General features: G+C 38.2%; 1 protein-coding gene across 1 annotated transcript in view; it reads left to right on the top strand.

Annotated features, from left to right (window-relative positions):
• LOC125242349 (progestin and adipoQ receptor family member 4) overlaps positions 1-19,252 on the top strand; it is a 91,036-nt gene that overhangs the window by 62,667 nt on the left and 9,117 nt on the right. The window contains exons 3-4 of the mRNA XM_048151122.1: positions 4,453-4,556; positions 9,135-9,272. Coding sequence (XP_048007079.1) covers positions 4,453-4,556; positions 9,135-9,272 — 242 coding nt within the window. The remainder of the gene's footprint in view (positions 1-4,452; positions 4,557-9,134; positions 9,273-19,252) is intronic.

Here is a 19,252-nt window from a genome sequence, read left to right as displayed (position 1 = left end):
TGTGTGCAGCTATTTTTGCCTACACAAATAGTAGCTAGTATTATCAAATAAACCCATGCGAATTCCATATGGAATACATGTATATTTTGTATAATGTTTTTAAATGAATAAGAAACTCTATGTCTTCAATTTAATAACATGACTGTGCACTTATGTACTAGCGTGCCTGGGTAAGATGCCAATTGTGCGCACGGTAGTGAACAAAACGCTAATCTATTTCTAACTATTAACTTAACTCTTCCAAATAGGTACTACATATGTAGGTTATGTCTCGATCGGTAGAGAACACAAACGATGGGCGTAGTGGCTAGTCACCCAGTACAGAACTATATGTGTTATTGTAATATGTTTTAGTTCCAGAGACACTCAAGTTCTTATCAAAGTTTAATTCCGCACGGATGCACAAAGTGGAGCCTCTTACCGATAATGTAGGTACTTCTTACCACTTACCATTTCAATGTTTCTGCCAAGTGAAACAAAATATCACAACGTAGGTCTCCATGAAGGACTTAAGAATATTACGGTAGGATTTTTGGCATTCTAGCATGATTATAAAATAAGGCTCTTTTACTTCGATAAAAGGAGGTAAGCAAAAGTTAATAAATTAATTAAATGAGCCTGTTAATAAACTGTCTGTGATAATTTGGCGATTTTCCCTAATTATGTTGCTCCTGCTTCGTGAGGTTTTGTAAGTACCTCTTTTCAATCACGATTATAACTGTAATTCATCGAAATACATATAAAGTGTTGGTAACGATTATCTAACGTTTCTCATGTTACGATTAATTAAGAATTTGTACGCCGTGTCACGGTGTCAGCAATAATTACACCCTGACCTATACCTACGTCATGCCTTACAAGTATAATAATATGTAGGTCTACCTACTTGTCTAGTCGGATCAGTGTCCTCCCGAGCCCAAATCATTACATTACGCTCCCACTGCCCGCTGCGTAACATCTGTATTGCTATTAACAATCGGCCGGACACTTGTCCATAATCTGTATATGAGTAGAGGTATGTGCTCCATAATTATGCGCACTTGTGATGAATTTTGGTGCCAAGTTATGCTAGAAATGAGAATCAGTATGGTAGAACGAATTGTTTTGCGAGTGGTACCTATACAAATATATGCATATGCTTATTGCTTGGGAAAGGGTCATCAACGGCTGGGTGCTGCCGGGTGCGCCCAACACGCTTGAACAAGTGTCGTAAATTTTAACGTCGTGCCCATGTTTGCATAATAAACACTCACATTAATATATTTTACTGTGTAACATTCAATTGCTGGGTTAATATAGAATTTCATTAATAATTTTAGAACAAAACGGGACTTAATCGCGTAAACACTTACATTTATATTAGGCCCGACGTTTCGAACATCACATTATGTTGTTCATTATGTTAAAATTATGAGTGCAAATCGTGTTAGTCTAAATCAATGAATTTCATTAAATTCGAGATTCTTTATAGCACAGGACTTATCAAGTAACCTACCCCTTAAATTCGAGCTAAAATGCCTAAAATATTTATAATGTTTCTCCTTTATTACGTCATACACACATATCAGTTTTTATGAATCCCATAACATTCCCTGTTGACACTCATTCAATTACGACTCACACTGTTTCGATACGATTTTAAAGGTTTTCCTAATAAATATAACACACTCCTTACGTAATTAAGTACTATCGCGAAACGTGACTGGAGCCCTGAGGGGTCCAAGTTAAGTTCCACAATACACCAGCACTCCGCCACATGACTGCTGACACAATAAAAGTAATAAAACGTAAATAATGCTTACCCGATTAAAATTAACGCCGCCGCTGTAGAAAACCAACAAGTGAAGCCGCTAAGTTAGTAAAGTGGTCATAATCATAGCATTTGAATACCTTTTTCGTGTTCGTTCCTTTTAAATTATACAAACAGGGGGGTTACCATGACGTGCTAAAGCCGTTCAGTTTAGGTTGAGAGAGAGGGACGGAGCTATGTAACTCCTATAGCTGTGTCCCTTTCTCTCAACCTAAACTGAACGTCTTTAGTACGTCATGGTAACCCCCCAGTACTTTTAAGATCCGGCATTGATAACTCGAAAAAAGTAGTAGTAGTAGTAGTAGTAAAACACTTTATTGTACCAGAAAATAATACAAAAACCGTTTTCATAAAACGCGAATTGAAAAATAACTCCATTGAAGCGGTCTCATAATAACACAAAGGTACTTGAAGTTACTAATTATCAGCTGCAAAAGTGGATGGCGAATTTATCAATGAATTCATTCATAATTTCTCCATGCACTTTTGCAGCTGATAGTACCTACTTACTTCAAGCAAGGCAAAGTTTCATGCCAAGTGATCCGTCAAGCTTCAGTAATAAGTAGATGTTTGAGTAATAAAATAAAGTGCGCAATTTCTAGATTAACCAATTTGCGCTAAAATTGTATCAAAATAAGCACGATCAAGGTACAAATAAAGGAAAACCGGCCAAGAGCGTGTCGGGCCACGCTCAGTGTAGGGTTCCGTAGTTTTCCGTATTTTTCTCAAAAACTACTGAACCTATCAAGTTCAAAATAATTTTCCTAGAAAGTATTTATAAAGTTCTACTTTTGTGATTTTTTTCATATTTTTTAAACATATGGTTCAAAAGTTAGAGGGGGGGACGCACTTCTTTTTCCTTTAGGAGCGATTATTTCCGAAAATATTAATATTATCAAAAAAGATTTTAGTAAACCGTTATTCATTTTTAAATACCTATCCAACAATATATCACACGTTGGGGTTGGAATGACAAAAAAAATCACTCCCCACTTTACGCGGGGGGGGGTACCCTAATAAAACATTTATTCTCACTTTTTATTTCACCACTTTGTCGGCTTGATTGATATACATATTGGTACCAAATTTCAGCTTTCTAGTGCTAACGGTCACTGAGATTATCCGCGGACGGACGGACGGACGGACGGACAGACAGACATGGCGAAACTATAAGGGTTCCTAGTTGACTACGGAACCCTAAAAACGAAAACAAGTTTCCAGAGCATCTAGCATCGGGGTCTAAGCAAGCGAGAAAGGGAGTTAGCTCTACTACTTTTATACTTTTAGGTACTCGTGTGGTTTTCATTGAACTAGGGTTGTCGCCTTTGTCTGGATTCGTTGGGAGAATATTGTCATCGTCTTGGCAGGTACACTACCGTGCCCCCAGATAACTTGGGATCATATACTATTTAGGATATATTATTTATTTATTTATTTATTTATTTTAAAACATATTTCAATGACATTACAGATAAATCCAATGCGTCATGAAACTTAAAAAAAAAAAATTATATTCATAATTGTTTACATTCGAGAAGCCAGAAGCAACTAAGTAACATAATTATATAAGAAACTAAGACTAAAGTTAAAAGCTAGCTAATATCTAAAACAGCCCTTGAGGCATTGTACCAAGGATGCTGGCCACATTTCCTCTCTGTATCGCAAGACGTCTACTTATTCATCGTTACAAATCAGGTATAACTTGTTAACGGTGCCTAATTGAAATGGAATATATCGCTAACCAGGGCACGTACCTACTTGAATACCACTTCCTAGGCAGTCCCGCGCAGGCGGTTGCGGATGCGCAATTATCAACATAAGTGCAAGGCGTGTGCAGAGCAGATAGCGACGTCGGCTACTCGTGCCTCGATTATTCGATAGCTATACTAGCCAGTACAATACTAGACTTGTTAGTACAATATCTCTTTCTTGTAAAATATAGGATATTGCCTCATTCGTTTCTATGAGAGAAATTTTGGGAAATAGCTTTTAACTTGTAAGACTATCATTTTACAAGTTCCCGTTGAAAGTAGCTTGAATGAATAGATAAATCTAATTTTGAGGCTATTATTGTTATTGGCGCTGTAAGTTTCAAAATAGGTAATCGGTGCATATCCATCTTAAAACAGCTTGGCCTATACTCAATAGAGATTGTCGCCAATCGCCGTTGCATCAGCGTTAATTGGAATGCAGAGGCAGCCAGGCAACCCAATTCAATTAGGCGCTATTGCATTTTCCGTGGTTAATTTCAGCAGAAAGTGGAATTCATCCGAGCCGGATAAAATGTGGATGCTTGTATAAATTAATCTCAAACAGTAGTTTTACATAGAAGAAATTTTATAGGCACTATCAATACTATCATTAGACTCTCCTTTTATTATGCGCACCGCCAAGGAGCGAAATTTCTTACCTGCGTCTACATATATTTGCCAGCTCATTTAAACCGGCAACTTTTAAATCAAGGGTAAATAGGCACCTTCTGGGTGAGCTCACTCCATCGTAGCCCACGTCTCCGCCTCGGTTATTCTGTGGCTATAGTTAGCCAATTATCAATAAAGAAACATCGCACTTATCATACTTATTAATTATAAATAGTAAATTAGCTATACTGTGTTTACAATTAGGATTGGTGTTTGTTGCAGGTGCCATCCCCATGGTGACGGCGACGGTGCACTGCGCGCCCGCGCCGCTGCGGTACTCGGTGCTGGCCGTCTACAGCCTCGGCAGTCTGCTGGGCCTCTATAAGGTGACACACATGTCATGTTTCCTTGCTCATTTAATTTCTACCTACTACTTACGTCGCTACAGCGTCCTGACACGCCGCGCGCCGTGCTTAATAGTGACGGCCCATGCACAACGCTACATCGGTAAATAATCTTAGCAGCCAGCCTCGATTGCGTTCGATAAATTGTATTGTATGGGAAATTCCATAGATCTCTGCCATGTTGTGTCTGTTAAATGTGGTTGATGCAAATGGCCCAAAGCCGGACACCCGAAGCCCGAAGTACTACAAGCGCGGTTGCTGACCCTAACACTCAGCACCGTTGAGCTCTGCTTACTTACTGTTGGTCCAATAAAGAGGACGTACCGGACGAATCTTCATTATTTTTTGTTTCATCCACCTACCTACTAATAAATCCTAACAGTAAAAGTCAGATTTCATCACTATGCTTTCCATTAAACAAAAGTTGTTTTGGCTCTTGGTAATTCTTAAGTGCTTAGTATTCTGTGCCAAGACTCCATATGCTAGTGAAACGCCAACGAGGATGCCAAGTGATGCCCATCGTAACTCACTGACCCGCCTCCCTTATGACATTTAGAGCGGCGTTGCCAGCATGTTGCCATTACGTTGCCAGTTGGCATGCAAGGCAGCCAGAACGAAGAACGGATAGCGCTGAATTATGCAAGCAGATAAATAAGTTTATCTATTAAGAAAGTTTCGAAGGCAAATAACTGCAACTTTTGTAATGGAATGTCTATCAGATTTTCATAACACCTCAATAAACCTCAAAAGCAAATTGGTATGTTGTTAAAAGTAAGCGATATCTAGTCTTACGCCTACCATCACAATCTTTATACAATTCAGGTATTTGAAATAGGTATGTACGGAATGAAATCCCATCCCAACAGTTTCTGTGTTAGAATAAAAAGAGTGTTTGATGAACGGGCGACATACAACAGGCAGGCGTCACACTTGGCGCCCGCTGCAGGTATTTACACTGCGATCAAAGTGACGGGGCGCCAGTGCCAGTGCCAGATGAGATCCAATATAAAATCCGATATAAATAATTTTTAAGAAAAAAAAACCGCCTTCCTTTGGGGTTCTGGCACAGTATATTAAAGAGTACTATCGTACAGTATGGCCACTTCCGCTCCCTGCTGAAAGCGCCGCCCACCCCCTCTCGGTAACCTCACAGTTACCGCCTGTCAAAAACGCGAACAGTCGACCTGTCATATCTCACTCATACAAGCATGGTACGCGTTCACCTACACGAGCTTAGAATGTGTGTTGAAACGCGCCTCTTTCTTATATTTGATCGCCAGTGTCCGAGATGTGGTTCTGGTGATAAATACTTTCAAATTTTGGATTATGTTATCCATTCGTCTGTATATTTTTTAATGTTTGTTATTCGATATCTCCGTCATTTCTGAACAAATTTTGAAATTTGGACGATTCTGAAGTACTTACAGATGAGAATGATTATCAGAACGGAACTCTAACCAGGGGCGGCTCACTCTTCATCAGCAGTTCCACTGCACCAAATGTCACTGTTCTGGACGTAAGTGCATGCTGTTATAAAAATACCAAAGTCACTATAAGTGTGCCGTTCAGATTTGAGGAGTTCCGTTCTGACCATCATCAGGAGTTCCACTGCACCAAATGTCACTGTTCCGTACGTAAATGCATGCTGTTCCTTTAAAAACACAAAAATCACCATATGTATGCCTTTCAGATTTGAGGAGTTTCCTCGATTTCTCCAGGATCCCATCATCAGAACTGGGTTCTGAGAAAAATGGGAGTAATCTGTATGCATATACATTCAATCAAAAAAAAATTTTTCAAAATCGGTTCAGTAACGACGGAGATATCGAGGAACAAACATTAAAAAAAATAAAAAAAAAAACCAAAAAAAAAATACAGACGAATTGAAAACCCCTTCCCTTGAGATTTGGAAGGCGGTTAAAAAGTACATTCCACTAAATACTGTAAAGCTGTTATGTGATATGTATTGAATGCGGAAAATATTGGTGTAAAACTTCCTTTTCCCCTCACTAGCTCGGAAACACGTGTTTTGTCCTTTAATACCAGCGGGTAAAAACGCATTTTATCCACTAGTGGGTAAAGTAATTTGACCTTGAATAAAGTCAAATTAACTGCTTTAAAATTGACAAAAGTAGTTGAATCTAGTAATTAAGATGATTTACCACCCGTGGAACTACTGGAAGCAGTGATAAACGCATTTTCTTGCGTTGTAGTTTCCTCGCTATAGTGAGGGGAAAAGTTTTGTGTTACACTCGGGTGCAAATGTATTTTACTTCTCGTGTGTTAAAAAACTCGCAAGTTCAGGATTCTATTCTCGAACCACTCGCTTCGCTCGTGGTTCAACTATAATCCTTTCACTTGCTCGTTTTTCAATTCCACACTCGGCGTTAAAATACAACTTTGCCCCCTTGTATCCATACTATCCATATCCATCCATACTAATATTATAAATGCGAAAGTAACTCTGTCTGTCTGTCTGTCTGTCTGTCTGTCTGTCTGTTACGCTTTCCCGCTTAAACCACGCAACCGATTTTGATGAAATTTGGAACAGACAATCTTTAGACCCTGAGACAGAACATAGGCTACTTTTTATTTCGAAAAAAAGGGATGAAGGGGTTGAAAAAGAGGTTGAAAGTTTGTATGGGATTTCTTAATTTTAAAAGATAAAACCATGAAACTTTATATTTTAGCACTTGATAAGAAATCATTAAACATCTTGATAAGGTCGAACGCGATTAATTAACATTATTTTTACCTTTTTTCTTTTTTTTTTTGTGTGTCGTGCGGTGGGAAATAAACATTAACTAAAAGCGGGTAGATTATATTTATTTGTCTACCCCGAACATTTATATAAATTAATATCGGGTAGTTTTGTGTTGTTTACATCTCCGGTGACATTTTGCTAGGACGTCAGTCTTCCGCGACCACGGCCAGTGCAACCTGGCCGAAACGTTGGGAAAAAAGGTAAAAATAATGTTAATTAATCGCGTTCGACCTGTATGTGACTTTAAATATGTGTACAAAGCGCGAGAACTTAAAGTGTTATCTTGATAATGGATAGGCATAGGGATAGCGATAGGGATAGCGATAGGGATAGCAATAGGGATAGCGATACCGATAGGGATACCGATAGGGATAGCGATAGGGATAGCGAAAGGGACAGCGATAGCGATAGCGTTAGCGATAGCGATAGCGATAGGGATAGGGATAGGGATAGAGATAGAGATAGAGATAGAGATAGAGATAGAGATAGAGATAGAGATAGAGATAGAGATAGAGATAGAGATAGAGATAGAGATAGAGATAGAGATAGAGATAGAGATAGAGATAGAGATAGAGATAGAGATAGAGATAGAGATAGAGATAGAGATAGAGATAGAGATACGGATACGGATAATATGGGTATCGTTAGAGGGATACGGATAATCGGTCGGCGGTCTCTTACAATCAATGTGCTCTAAGACGATCGTTGTTTGCTTGCTTGAAGATTACCTTTGCGATAAGTATAAGCAAAATGTAAAAAAATGTAAGGGATAATAGAAAAAAGTACTTTTTACCCACCGATCATAATGTCGAAATACGGGCTATGTGGGATGTTTATAAAGCTTTCCCCAGCGTATATAGAATTACCTACGCTGTGGTCGATGTGTAATATTTCTACAATCATTGCAAGCAAAAGTATTATGTGCAATCGAAATAATCGCAGATAAATATACCTACAGAGAAACCTACGGATCCAAATGAAAATCTTAATGAATACTTTTATTACGCGGGCGAAGCCGCGGGTAAAAGCTAGTAACAAATAACTATTAGTTCCCTAAATAGGTAAATTACTGATGAATAAATAAGATTTTGAATCACATTTAGGTTAAATGTCCAAGATTGACTTATATTTTACTAGCGACCCGCCCCGGCTTCGCACGGGTACTATACCTACATGTAAACCTTCCTCTAGAATCACTCTATCTATTAATAAAACCGCATCAAAATCCGTTGCGTAGTTTTAAAGATTTAAGCATACATAGGGACATAGGGACAGAGAAAGCGACTTTGTTTTATACTATGTAGTGATAGTGATAGTGATGATAATACCTGGAGAGTGGGCTAAAATTATAATAACTGCATAACTTTGGAATCTAACGCCTCTGTCGAGATTAACTTTCCTTAATTTTAGTCATGTTTTAGAAACTCGCACCAAATACGAGTACATATATCCGGAGTCCAGACTTACCTACCTCGATAAGTAAATCTCTAAGATCATTTAAAATGAGTTTGAGAATTATTCTTACTGACTTCTTTTTAAGAAGGGTGTCAGTGATATACCTAGTTCACAAACTGTTGCTATATATGTAACAGACAGACAGATTGACAAAGTTCTTTTTGTACCTTTTTGATACGGAACCCTAAAAAGTCTTATTATGGACTCATCATTTACAGTGGATGAGGTAAAATTAAGGTGATATCACTGGGTATATCAAACCTGAACCATGCGATGAAAACGTCAAAAATAAAGTAGGTAACTAAAAAGGGGTAATTTTTACATTTGTAATTTTTGCACAGGCGATGCGGGCGTGGTCGCCTTGGGAGCGGCGGCTGTGCTTCGCGGCGCCGTTCTGCATGCGCGTGCTGCTGGCCGGCGCGCGCGCCGCCCGGCTCGGCGGCGGCTGCCCGCACGCCATCCTGCACGTCTTCCTGCAGGTAATCCATCTAAAGTTAGCCTGGTAAGAAGCGTGCTATGCACAGGTAATTGATCCTACACATAGACGATAAAACTTCTCATTTACCTAAAATTATCCGCGTCTATTCAATCATGTGCTACTCCTGCTATAAATGTTGGCTGGCAATCAGCATACTGCGTGGTCGAAAAAGATCTACGTAAATTCAGTTTCAATGGAATTTCACAAAACTCTGACTAGTGAACTAATAAAATAAGCCCACGCTGGCCTCTCCATCACATTTTTATGCCCTTGTGGCACGGACGTGGACCGACTGGGACACCATGGATTATCTTGTCAAAAAAGTGCAGGCCGTTTTTCGAGACATGCGTCGCTTAATGACATTATCCGTCGGTCCCTTGCAACCATCAATGTGCCTGCTCTCCTTGAGCCGACTGGCATAATCAGAGATGATGGCAAGAGGCCTGATGGAGTGTCCTTGATCCCTTGGAGTATGGGACGAATGTTAGTGTGGGATGCTACCTGCGTAGACACATTGGCACCGTCTCACCTCCAACGGACCAAGATAAAAACTTAGCGGGCGCAGCGGCAGAAATCGCCGAAATTTTGAAACGTAATAAATACAAAAGTCTTGGCAAAGAATACCTTTTTGTACCCTTTGGTGTAGAAACTCTAGGTCCATGGGGCCCCAGCGCGAACAAGTTGTTCACAGAAATCGCGAAGCGTCTGGTTGAGGTAACTGGTGACCGAAGAGCTGGCGACTTCCTCGCACAACGTATCAGCATTGCGATACAGCGAGGAAATGTCGCCAGTATCCTTGGTACAATGCCTCAAGGGCCTATTTTAGACATTAGCTAGCTTTTAAGTTTAGTCTTAGTTTCTTATATAGGTAATTATGTAAATATGTTCATGTAAATAAAGAAGATGACTTTTGGTTTAGGTACCTAGTTGAAGATAACTCGTTGTGTGGAATGATAAAAGTTTGTTATGCATATATTAGGATAAATTTGGGGTCGTGGCAAAACTGGTTTTGGCTGTCAGTTAGCTTTGCAGCTAAGTTTTCATCATTTGGTATATCTACTTACTTTGTAATATTACTGAAATAATTATTCAGGCCTTGCTTGTTCTTCTCATTTTCCTCCTACCCTTATCCCACGATTCCCACGTTTCGTGGGGTCGGTACAACTTATCTTCCTCTTCCATTTTGCTCATCTTTCGTCTTCGTCATCTCAGCACTCACATTTTTCTTTCTCATATCCTAGTTCACACATTCACAATCTGTCCATCGTTGTTTAGGTTTTTCTTCTGCCTCTCAATCCTCCTACATTTAACTATCATTATTTAATGCTTGTTACCTACTTATTTTAGTTTTCTTCCGTAGGTATTATTTTTTCCGCTATTTCCGTTGCGTAAGCGTTGTTGCTAACATTGAGTGCGGTTCGCCACTCTAGTGTATGAATAGGATAGGACAATGCTAGACCTACCATTCATACCTTATCAGTACATGAGTAGTTAACCCGTTGCCTTGAGCCCCGGAGGCAATACCCGGTGAAATGTGGCAGCGCCGAGCCTGCGACCCACCTAGTTGGCGGCGCGCCAAGTGGGCTGCTCCGCCAATAAACTAACCTACGAACTTGCACTGACCTTCGCTTGCCGTTAGCGCATGCTACGATGGGCGCCCGATGCGCTGAATCTTACATTGTACCTGTACAGTGTACATATGAAAAAATAAATTGGATGACCCAAACATGCATGATACAGAATCATAATTTAAGTGTCGATTATACAACACAACTCTATAGATTACAAGTTTGTATAAAATTACTTTGCACATAAGTAAGTACTTATGTAATAGGCTACTTGACCCTTTTTTAAAGTCTGTCTTATATGATTAAGTAATGTCCAATTAACCGAAATAAAATATTAGGTATCATATTTTATTATGACCTAAAAACAGCAAAAAATATTTTTAAAGTATACGTTTACGTAATCAGGCGAACAGTTATGTTAATCTATAGATTATCTGCGGATCAGGTCATTATACTTATTTCAAAACAACATTTTCTGACTTTTAAATAAGAGGCATAAAGTTCATTATGTCAGTGATTGTTTTGACATGAAGTAAGTTCGAATTCGATGACGTCATTACATCGCTGACAGCGTTCTCGGTGGCCAAAATAAAATAAAAAATTAACATTTTTAATCGAAAACACGTAGTCATTTTTAATACCCAAAATCTATAATTATTGTTTTTTTTTATCTCAAATACCACAGAAGACAACCATTTATTGTACCAAATTCGATATGAGTCTAGTAGCCTATTAAAATGCAAGTTTTTGTTCCAATTTAAAAGTATAAACAGAGTCTTTACCAATTGGTGAAATAAAAAATAATAATAGTTGAAACAAATTAATCTCATGGGATCTTTGTTGTCATGCTTCGGGACCCAGCTTGTTTTGTCGATGCTTTAACCGTAATAGGTACACATGAGTCGTCAAAGAGTGTAGTAAAAACAAAGCCATTTAAAAACAATTGTTTTCATTCTAACGGCTGCCACGGTCACGTGTCACGTACAGCTCAGTCACATCTTTAGAATTGTACCATTTATTACTTTTATTAGCCAAACTAAGCTATAAAAACCGGCCAAGAGCGTGTCGGGCCACGCTCAGTGTAGGGTTCCATAGTTTTCCGTATTTTTCTCAAATACTACTGAACCTTTTTTTTTATATTAAAGGAAAAAATGGAAAAATTTACGCTTCCGGCGGGACTTGAACCCGCATCCTTTTTGCAATCCGTGCAATGCTCTTACCAATTGAGCTACGGAAGCCACGCCGGACTTCGCAAATCTTTCCATGCCTTTCCTTTTGTACACACGTCTTGGGGTGACATTTTTCCATTTTTTCCTTTAATATAAAAATGTTTAGAATCGTTAGCAGACGTTTCTGCTTAATAAAAACTACTGAACCTATCAAGTTCAAAACCATTTTCCTAGAAAGTCTTTATAACGTTCTACTTTTGTGATTTTTTTCATATTTTTAAACATACTGTTCAAAAGTTTGAGGGGGGGGGCACACTTTTTTTTCCTTTAGGAGCGATTATTTCCGAAAATATTAGTATGTATTATCAAGAAACGATTTTAGTAAACCCTCATTCAATTTTAAGTACCTATCCAACAATATATTGTTGGGGTTGGAATGAAAAAAACCGGCCAAGTGCGAGTCGGACTCGCGCACCGAGGGTTCCGTACAAACCTGCAAGGTTTACAAAGTTCGTTCATTACGACAATCGAGTCATAACTATGGTATTTTTATTGCAAAAAAATGGGTAGTAAGGTTAAAATTATTAAAAAAAAATATATTATGTGATGTAACTAAAAATTTATGGTTTTCGTAATTTTTCCTTTATCTATGCTATAAGACGTTGCTTCGTACCAAATTTCAAGATTCTGAGTTCACGGGAAGCACCCTGTAGGTTTTGATTCCCTTGCAAGTGTCGAAAATTTGCGGCATAAACGGCTGTATCTTTTGATTGCGTTGGCTTAGAAGTTTGATTTTTTCACAACTTCAAGGGACAGTAGACCTGAGTAATTGATATAAATTTCAGCTTCATACCTCCACGCGTTCCTGAGAAAAAGGGTCTTGACAGACGGACGGACGGACAGACAGACGGACAACAAAGTGATCCTATAAGGGTTCCGTTTTTTCCTTTTGAGGTACGGAACCCTAAAAAAGAAACAGTCCCCACTTTACATGTAGGTGGGGTAACTTTAACCACTTTATCGGCGTGATTGATATACATATTGGTGCCAAATTTCAGCTTTCTAGTGCTAACGGTCACTGAGATTAAATATCCGCGGACGGACGGACGGACAGACAGACATGGCGAAACTATAAGGGTTCCTAGTTGACTACGGAACCTTAAAAATGAGCTATTATTTTATAAGAAAATAAAACTTTAGCGGGGTTGTTGTTAAAAAATTATAAAAAATAGTTTTGATAAGGTCAGTGCGGGCAAGACCGGCATAGTTTATTTGAATTTAAATTTTTAGTTAGTCAGATAGTTCTCTAGATATTTAGTAATGTGACAGACGGACAGACGGACAAAGTCGCACCATTTGGGTTAGTTCTTTTTGGTACGGAACCCTAAAAATTTAGAAAAGTGCGCATACTAGATTTCTTTACTAATTCTCCGTAGCTCTCTAACGACTTACCATGTGATGAAAACTCCGATGCCTAGTAGGTAATAAATTATTAGCAGTGGACGCGCTGGTTCGATTTCAGCCTAGGGCAACTGGAGGTCTGAGATACTTTTTCTTAATATATTGCAATTAATTCGGCCACAAATCAGCTATAATTATTATAGGTCGCGGTGTTTTTATATTATATAAAACATAAATACTTAATGAACAGCCTCCACATCCCCACGTCATATACTCGTAGTTAGTCACAAAACACAAGTAAGTAATCTTACTTAAGTAAAATAATGAATCTCAGCCGGCTCGTTCCCCTCTCCGCTCCGATGAACCCGTCCCGGCCGCGGCCGCCGCCGATCGGCGCTCGCTACTCGGGCTTCGTGGCTCGACAATGACCTGCTGTACATTACTCGCCGACGACACCATTTGTTAGGTTTCACTTCAATTAGGAAAGACTATCGGAAAATAAATACGTATACCCTACTATGATAGATTGCTTACTAATTGCCACATATACCTACATATAAATGCTATATACCCTACCTACTTACTAAGATTACTTGCTTGTTACTGGAAATTATGATCTTTGATGATCATATTAGGTATTAATTATAATGAAATTGTTCGAGTTTATTTTTAAAACCTGCCAATAAAAGTTATTCTTTGCTGAAAAAAGCCCGCATGACAGCTACTTAGCCAAGACGACAATCGTTAATCGACAATGTCGATCAGAAAGAAAATTTATATGTACTAGCTATACAAAAAAATAAGTAGCGAAATGTAACTTGATCATTTTCGTTACATGGTGTAGGTTTAATTTGCGTCTTCTATCAACGACAGTCACTCCCATTAGTTTCGGCCCTCTATTTAATCTTATTGCGTAGCTAGGAGGTACTCGTAAGTATTTATGATGTAAAAATTTTTAGAAAAAAAGAAGGTTAGATGGCAATTTTAGTCTCTATAAGGCCATGCTCGCTTTTGTACATATCCATTATAACTATTCACTGTACTCGTATTTGTAATTTGTTCTGTGCAACTAGTACTGACATTTGTGAAATACTTTACCTATAGATTGAATGGATAAGGAAATGCGGATTACTTTGGCGTTTGTTCTTTTAATCAATGGCTTCTGTGACGTAGGCGAGTGGTTTCCTCGGGCCGAAGCTTGCGCCTGGCCCGGCGCCAGCGCCAATCCCTCGCGAGTAATAAATTACTCGCACCCGCTCCAGATAATCACCGCACTGTACTCGCCATGTACCTACTTCCGGTGCTTACGGAGACTACATATATTAATATAAAATCGAAAACTCAGATATTTAAGTAAACGTAGTCTCGAGGTACTTTTTAGCCAGCATTCAAAGCCTTTGTCATATAAAACTTCGTCTAAAAGTTCTAAATCGACCCTTTTATACCCTTTTAACAGGTTGTAAGAAATCCATAACGACTAGGGGCCCATTTCTCGAAGCTACAAGTTACAATTTACAAGTGGTAGTCAATGTCTAATGTGACAAGTTGGAAAGAGACATCCACTTGTAACTTGTAACTTTCAGTTTTCTCAAAACTGAAAGTTACAAGTTACAAGTGGAAGCCCCCAAGCCAAGGCCCCAGACAGAAGCCTGTAGAAACATAACCTTCATACCTAGAAGCTCGGTGCGCACCCTACTTGTGTTGGAACTTTCTGTACTTAATACCTCCATCTCGCACGTCACAAACAAATGCGTCCACCCACAAGTTGGAATCTGCCGGACCGCACCGGAAAACAGGCACCATCCCTTACTGAAATGTTCTGTAACGAGGGTGTGGGGTAACAAGTTTTAATTTTTAAACGGGTAACATTAAAAAAGGATGTCTAATTATTCCTTGTAACAATAAAGTTATAATATTCATGTCTACTAATGAAACCGTAGTAGATTGTAGATTAGGTACATATCTTACAATAAAAAACTGCGCAAAAAAAAATACGGTCCCATTACAAACAATTGGAATTTTCTTGGGTTGGGTATTAATGTCTGCTAGTGGGGTCCAATGGGTTAAAGACATAACAAATCAACTCTCCTGCGATGAACCTCACAATAATGAAAGTACTTTATGTATCGAGTTAATAATTGATTCAGATCTATAAATATGATTTGGAATGGATTTTACCAGTATCTTGGTTCTCATATGCTTTGTAGTTATTAGTAGATTGGCATTTGGCTGTGATAAGCTGTCTATTAACAGTATGGCGAATATAGTGGGTTTGTACAAACGCAAGCCATTGATGAATTCATGTGATACCTACACTACATCGTGGTGGAACTGTACTTATTAAAAGCTACATTACGGTTTGATTATTTACGTGGCGCTACCCTAGTACTAGTAGTTAAACCACAGTAAACTTTACCGTCCCATCATTGCCCTCGAAATCACGTCGTTACTTTTACCTACATTTTACTGAACATTCATTTGAGAACATTACTCACAAATAAACTGCATTATAGACGCCATAACTACGGCATTAGTTTTTCCTCTACGTGATGAGTTAATCGTAAGATAATACCTAAATAATAATTTTATGACCTTTAGTTACGACACATGTCTACAAAAAAATTATTAAAATTACTTAGTAGCTGTTTTATGGATTTCAAAAGATAGATAGTTTGACCAAGCACATTGTAGGGAAACCATAGATATGCTTTTCGTGTTACTTGTAAAGGGGAGTGTAAAATTTACCAGTATTTTGATATTAAAGTTCCATTTAATTAACGCTGACAGGACAGATTCTGTGTGCTCGCCAAGGAATCGTACGGATCCATCCCTGCTGCTGATGCTTTCCGCAACAGCTCAACGCAACGTTGGGAGTCCTTAATCGAGCATTTCTTCTGATCCTTCCTGTGTTGAAGTACTCCAGGACGTACCTACTTCATAATTACCGCCAACATAATAGTCGTTTACATCAGAGACTAATTGCTCACCATCTGGCAAAAATATCATACAAATTCAACACGTAGGTAACCTAAAGCAGCGGTTCTCAAACTTATTTTCCCATGGAACCCTTTTAGAAAGTAAAACATCTGACGGAACCCTTTAATTATTTTGTTTTTATTGCAATCTTTATTTTATAAAGCAATCATGATAGTAAAATCTAATCACTAGATTCTAATGTGAGGTATTACATGAAACTGTTTTTTATTTTTTATCAATTGGTGAATATTTGGTTTTATGGAAGAGAGTTGAAGTTGCATATCAGGTACCCAAAATTCACACGGAGCCCCCAGAGAGGCTTTGCGGAGCCCTAGGGGTCCGCGGAGCACACTTTGAGAATGGCTGACCTAAAGTATAGGTACCTACTAGTACGAAGATATAGTGTTTTTGATAACCGTTGAAAATCATGAGAAAAGTTTTCTCACGCTCATTTACGTCGCATTGGGCTGTTGCGTAGCAGGATATTCTATATAAATAAGTAGGTCATCAATGTCAGCAAAAACAGGCTTGGGGTTTTCCTTTCCGAAGTTTGCGAGAGCGAACAGCGGCGCCAAACTTGCTCAACTCGGAGATGCCATAACTATATGACGCATTAACCTATCACAACTCGACCGAAACCTTTAATTATGTACCTACGAGAAAAATAATTGAGTAGGTATAGACTTTTCGTTCTATATGTAACTAAATTGTTACAAAAGTTGGGCAGTATCTAGAATATGTCGTTGTTTTATTATGATGAAAGTACGTACGTAAGGTAATGTAGGTAAGGTACAGCAAGGCAATTTCGACCGGGGGGGCGGACGGACAATTACAATTGTCCCCCAGTCGGGATTTGCCCCGCTGTACCTTACCTGATATGATAAATAATGTAAATAACTTATTAAATGGTAAATAACTTATGCTTAATATTTAATGGTAAATAACTTATTAGTCTTATAACACTGAGTGACATGGCCTACATTAAAATTCTGAACAACAACGCCGTAGAATTTAATATTTTTAAGCGTATTGCTTGTAACAGCCGCCATTCTGCTCTTCCCTGAACTACTGAAGTCAACACACGTCTCAAAATACCTGAGTCAGAAGTGGCCATACATTGGTCATCGATTTCCCAATGTCAATCTCATCAACCATCACTTCCTAGTTCCTACCAGGAAGAAGAATGCGTCACAGTACCGCGAATGCATTAAAGCTGTAGCTGAATTGAAAATAAAACGCAAATAATAGCAATGCAAGCAACCGTTGTTTAAGAGTGGTCAAAAAAGGCGAGTGACGGTAACAATTTGAGGCTAAGCTGAAAATTACGGGAACGCCTAACTTGTTCAAATAGCAAATTTTGTTCAATGTGTGGATCCTATATTTTAGCCTCTTGTTTTTGCCCTCACACGTCTAAGCAGTCGCAGATACATATAAACAGATTATCACTCAAAGGTTAACTGGAAGAAATCCCTTAAAGGGGTAAGTTCGCCTTTATTTATTTATTTATTGATTTAATCTTTATTGCACAACAAAATAAGGTACAAATGGCGGACTTAATGCCTCAAGGCATTCTCTACCAGTCAACCAATGGGCTAAACCAGAAAGATTAAGTAGGTGCAGTGTCTTAATAAAAAGAAGGAAAAGGAAACTGTAACCTAAACTATGGATAGATGAATATTAAACTATACATATTCAAGATAAACTTACATATATACGTAATAAAAATAAACATACATATATATATTTACATTGATATACCTAGTGTGAATCATTAAGATGACGATGAAGAAACTTTGTCAAGGAAATACTTGCGCAACATGCGCTTGAATGCGAATTTGGTCTGTGCTTGTCTAATTGAGAGAGGAAGAGAGTTCCAAAGTCTAATTAAGCCTTTGTACTGTCTATCCTGTATCATTTTTGTGTGTTTTGTACGATAAAGAGTTTATACATACATACATATATACATATATACATACATACATACATACATACATACATACATACATTACATTATCCCTCATTTTCCGTTGCCGTAGTCGAGTAATAAAACCAGCTGTATGTTTGTTAGTCGACATCTAACACTGAACTGAACTAATTGAATCTCCAGATGATTGACAAACTTCTGAACAGCAAAAAAGCAATTTCGAAGAGATGATATTGACTATTGACAACGTTGACAACATGACTGATGAGATTAGGTCGAATAAGTATTGTGTATATAAAAACAGTCCTAATTTCAAGGACTATTTATTGTAAACATTAACTACAGTTTTCTTACTGTGTGTTTCTGTGTATAGTCGTCCTGGGTGGGGGTTCCTATGTACCCAGTTACTGAACTACAAGGAATTACTTACTTTACTTCTACGAAATGAGCCAACAATTTAGTATACAGGGTGGAAAAATCGAATGCCACATGGATGGCAACTACCTTAAATATTGTAAATAGCACATTTTGTGTAAGGGAGACTTTCCTTTGTTTTTAAAAACAATAAATTCTGCATTTAAGGATTTATGAAAAATCGCTTGCCTCAGTCGGGACTCGAACCGGTCAAATGTGACAAAAATAACGTGCCAAATAATGTGCCAAATTTTCATGGCCTTCCGTTATTCTGATTGTATTTGTTATTTAGAGAAAAATGAACCTTATCAGTAACCCTTTCAATCTGCATCATAAAATACGGCACGTTATTTTTTGTCACATTTGACCGGTTAGAGTAGACTGAGGCAAGCGATTTTTCATAAATCCTTATGCAGAATTTATTGTTATTAAAAACAAGGAAAGTCTCCCTTACACAAAACGTGCTTTTTACAATATTTAAGGTAGTTGCCGGATGGCATTCGATTTGTTCACACTGTATATATTATAA

This window comes from Leguminivora glycinivorella, chromosome 2 (assembly GCF_023078275.1).
Source record: "Leguminivora glycinivorella isolate SPB_JAAS2020 chromosome 2, LegGlyc_1.1, whole genome shotgun sequence".
Classification (NCBI taxonomy): domain Eukaryota; kingdom Metazoa; phylum Arthropoda; class Insecta; order Lepidoptera; family Tortricidae; genus Leguminivora; species Leguminivora glycinivorella.
This window is presented reverse-complemented; position numbering and strand designations above follow the sequence as displayed.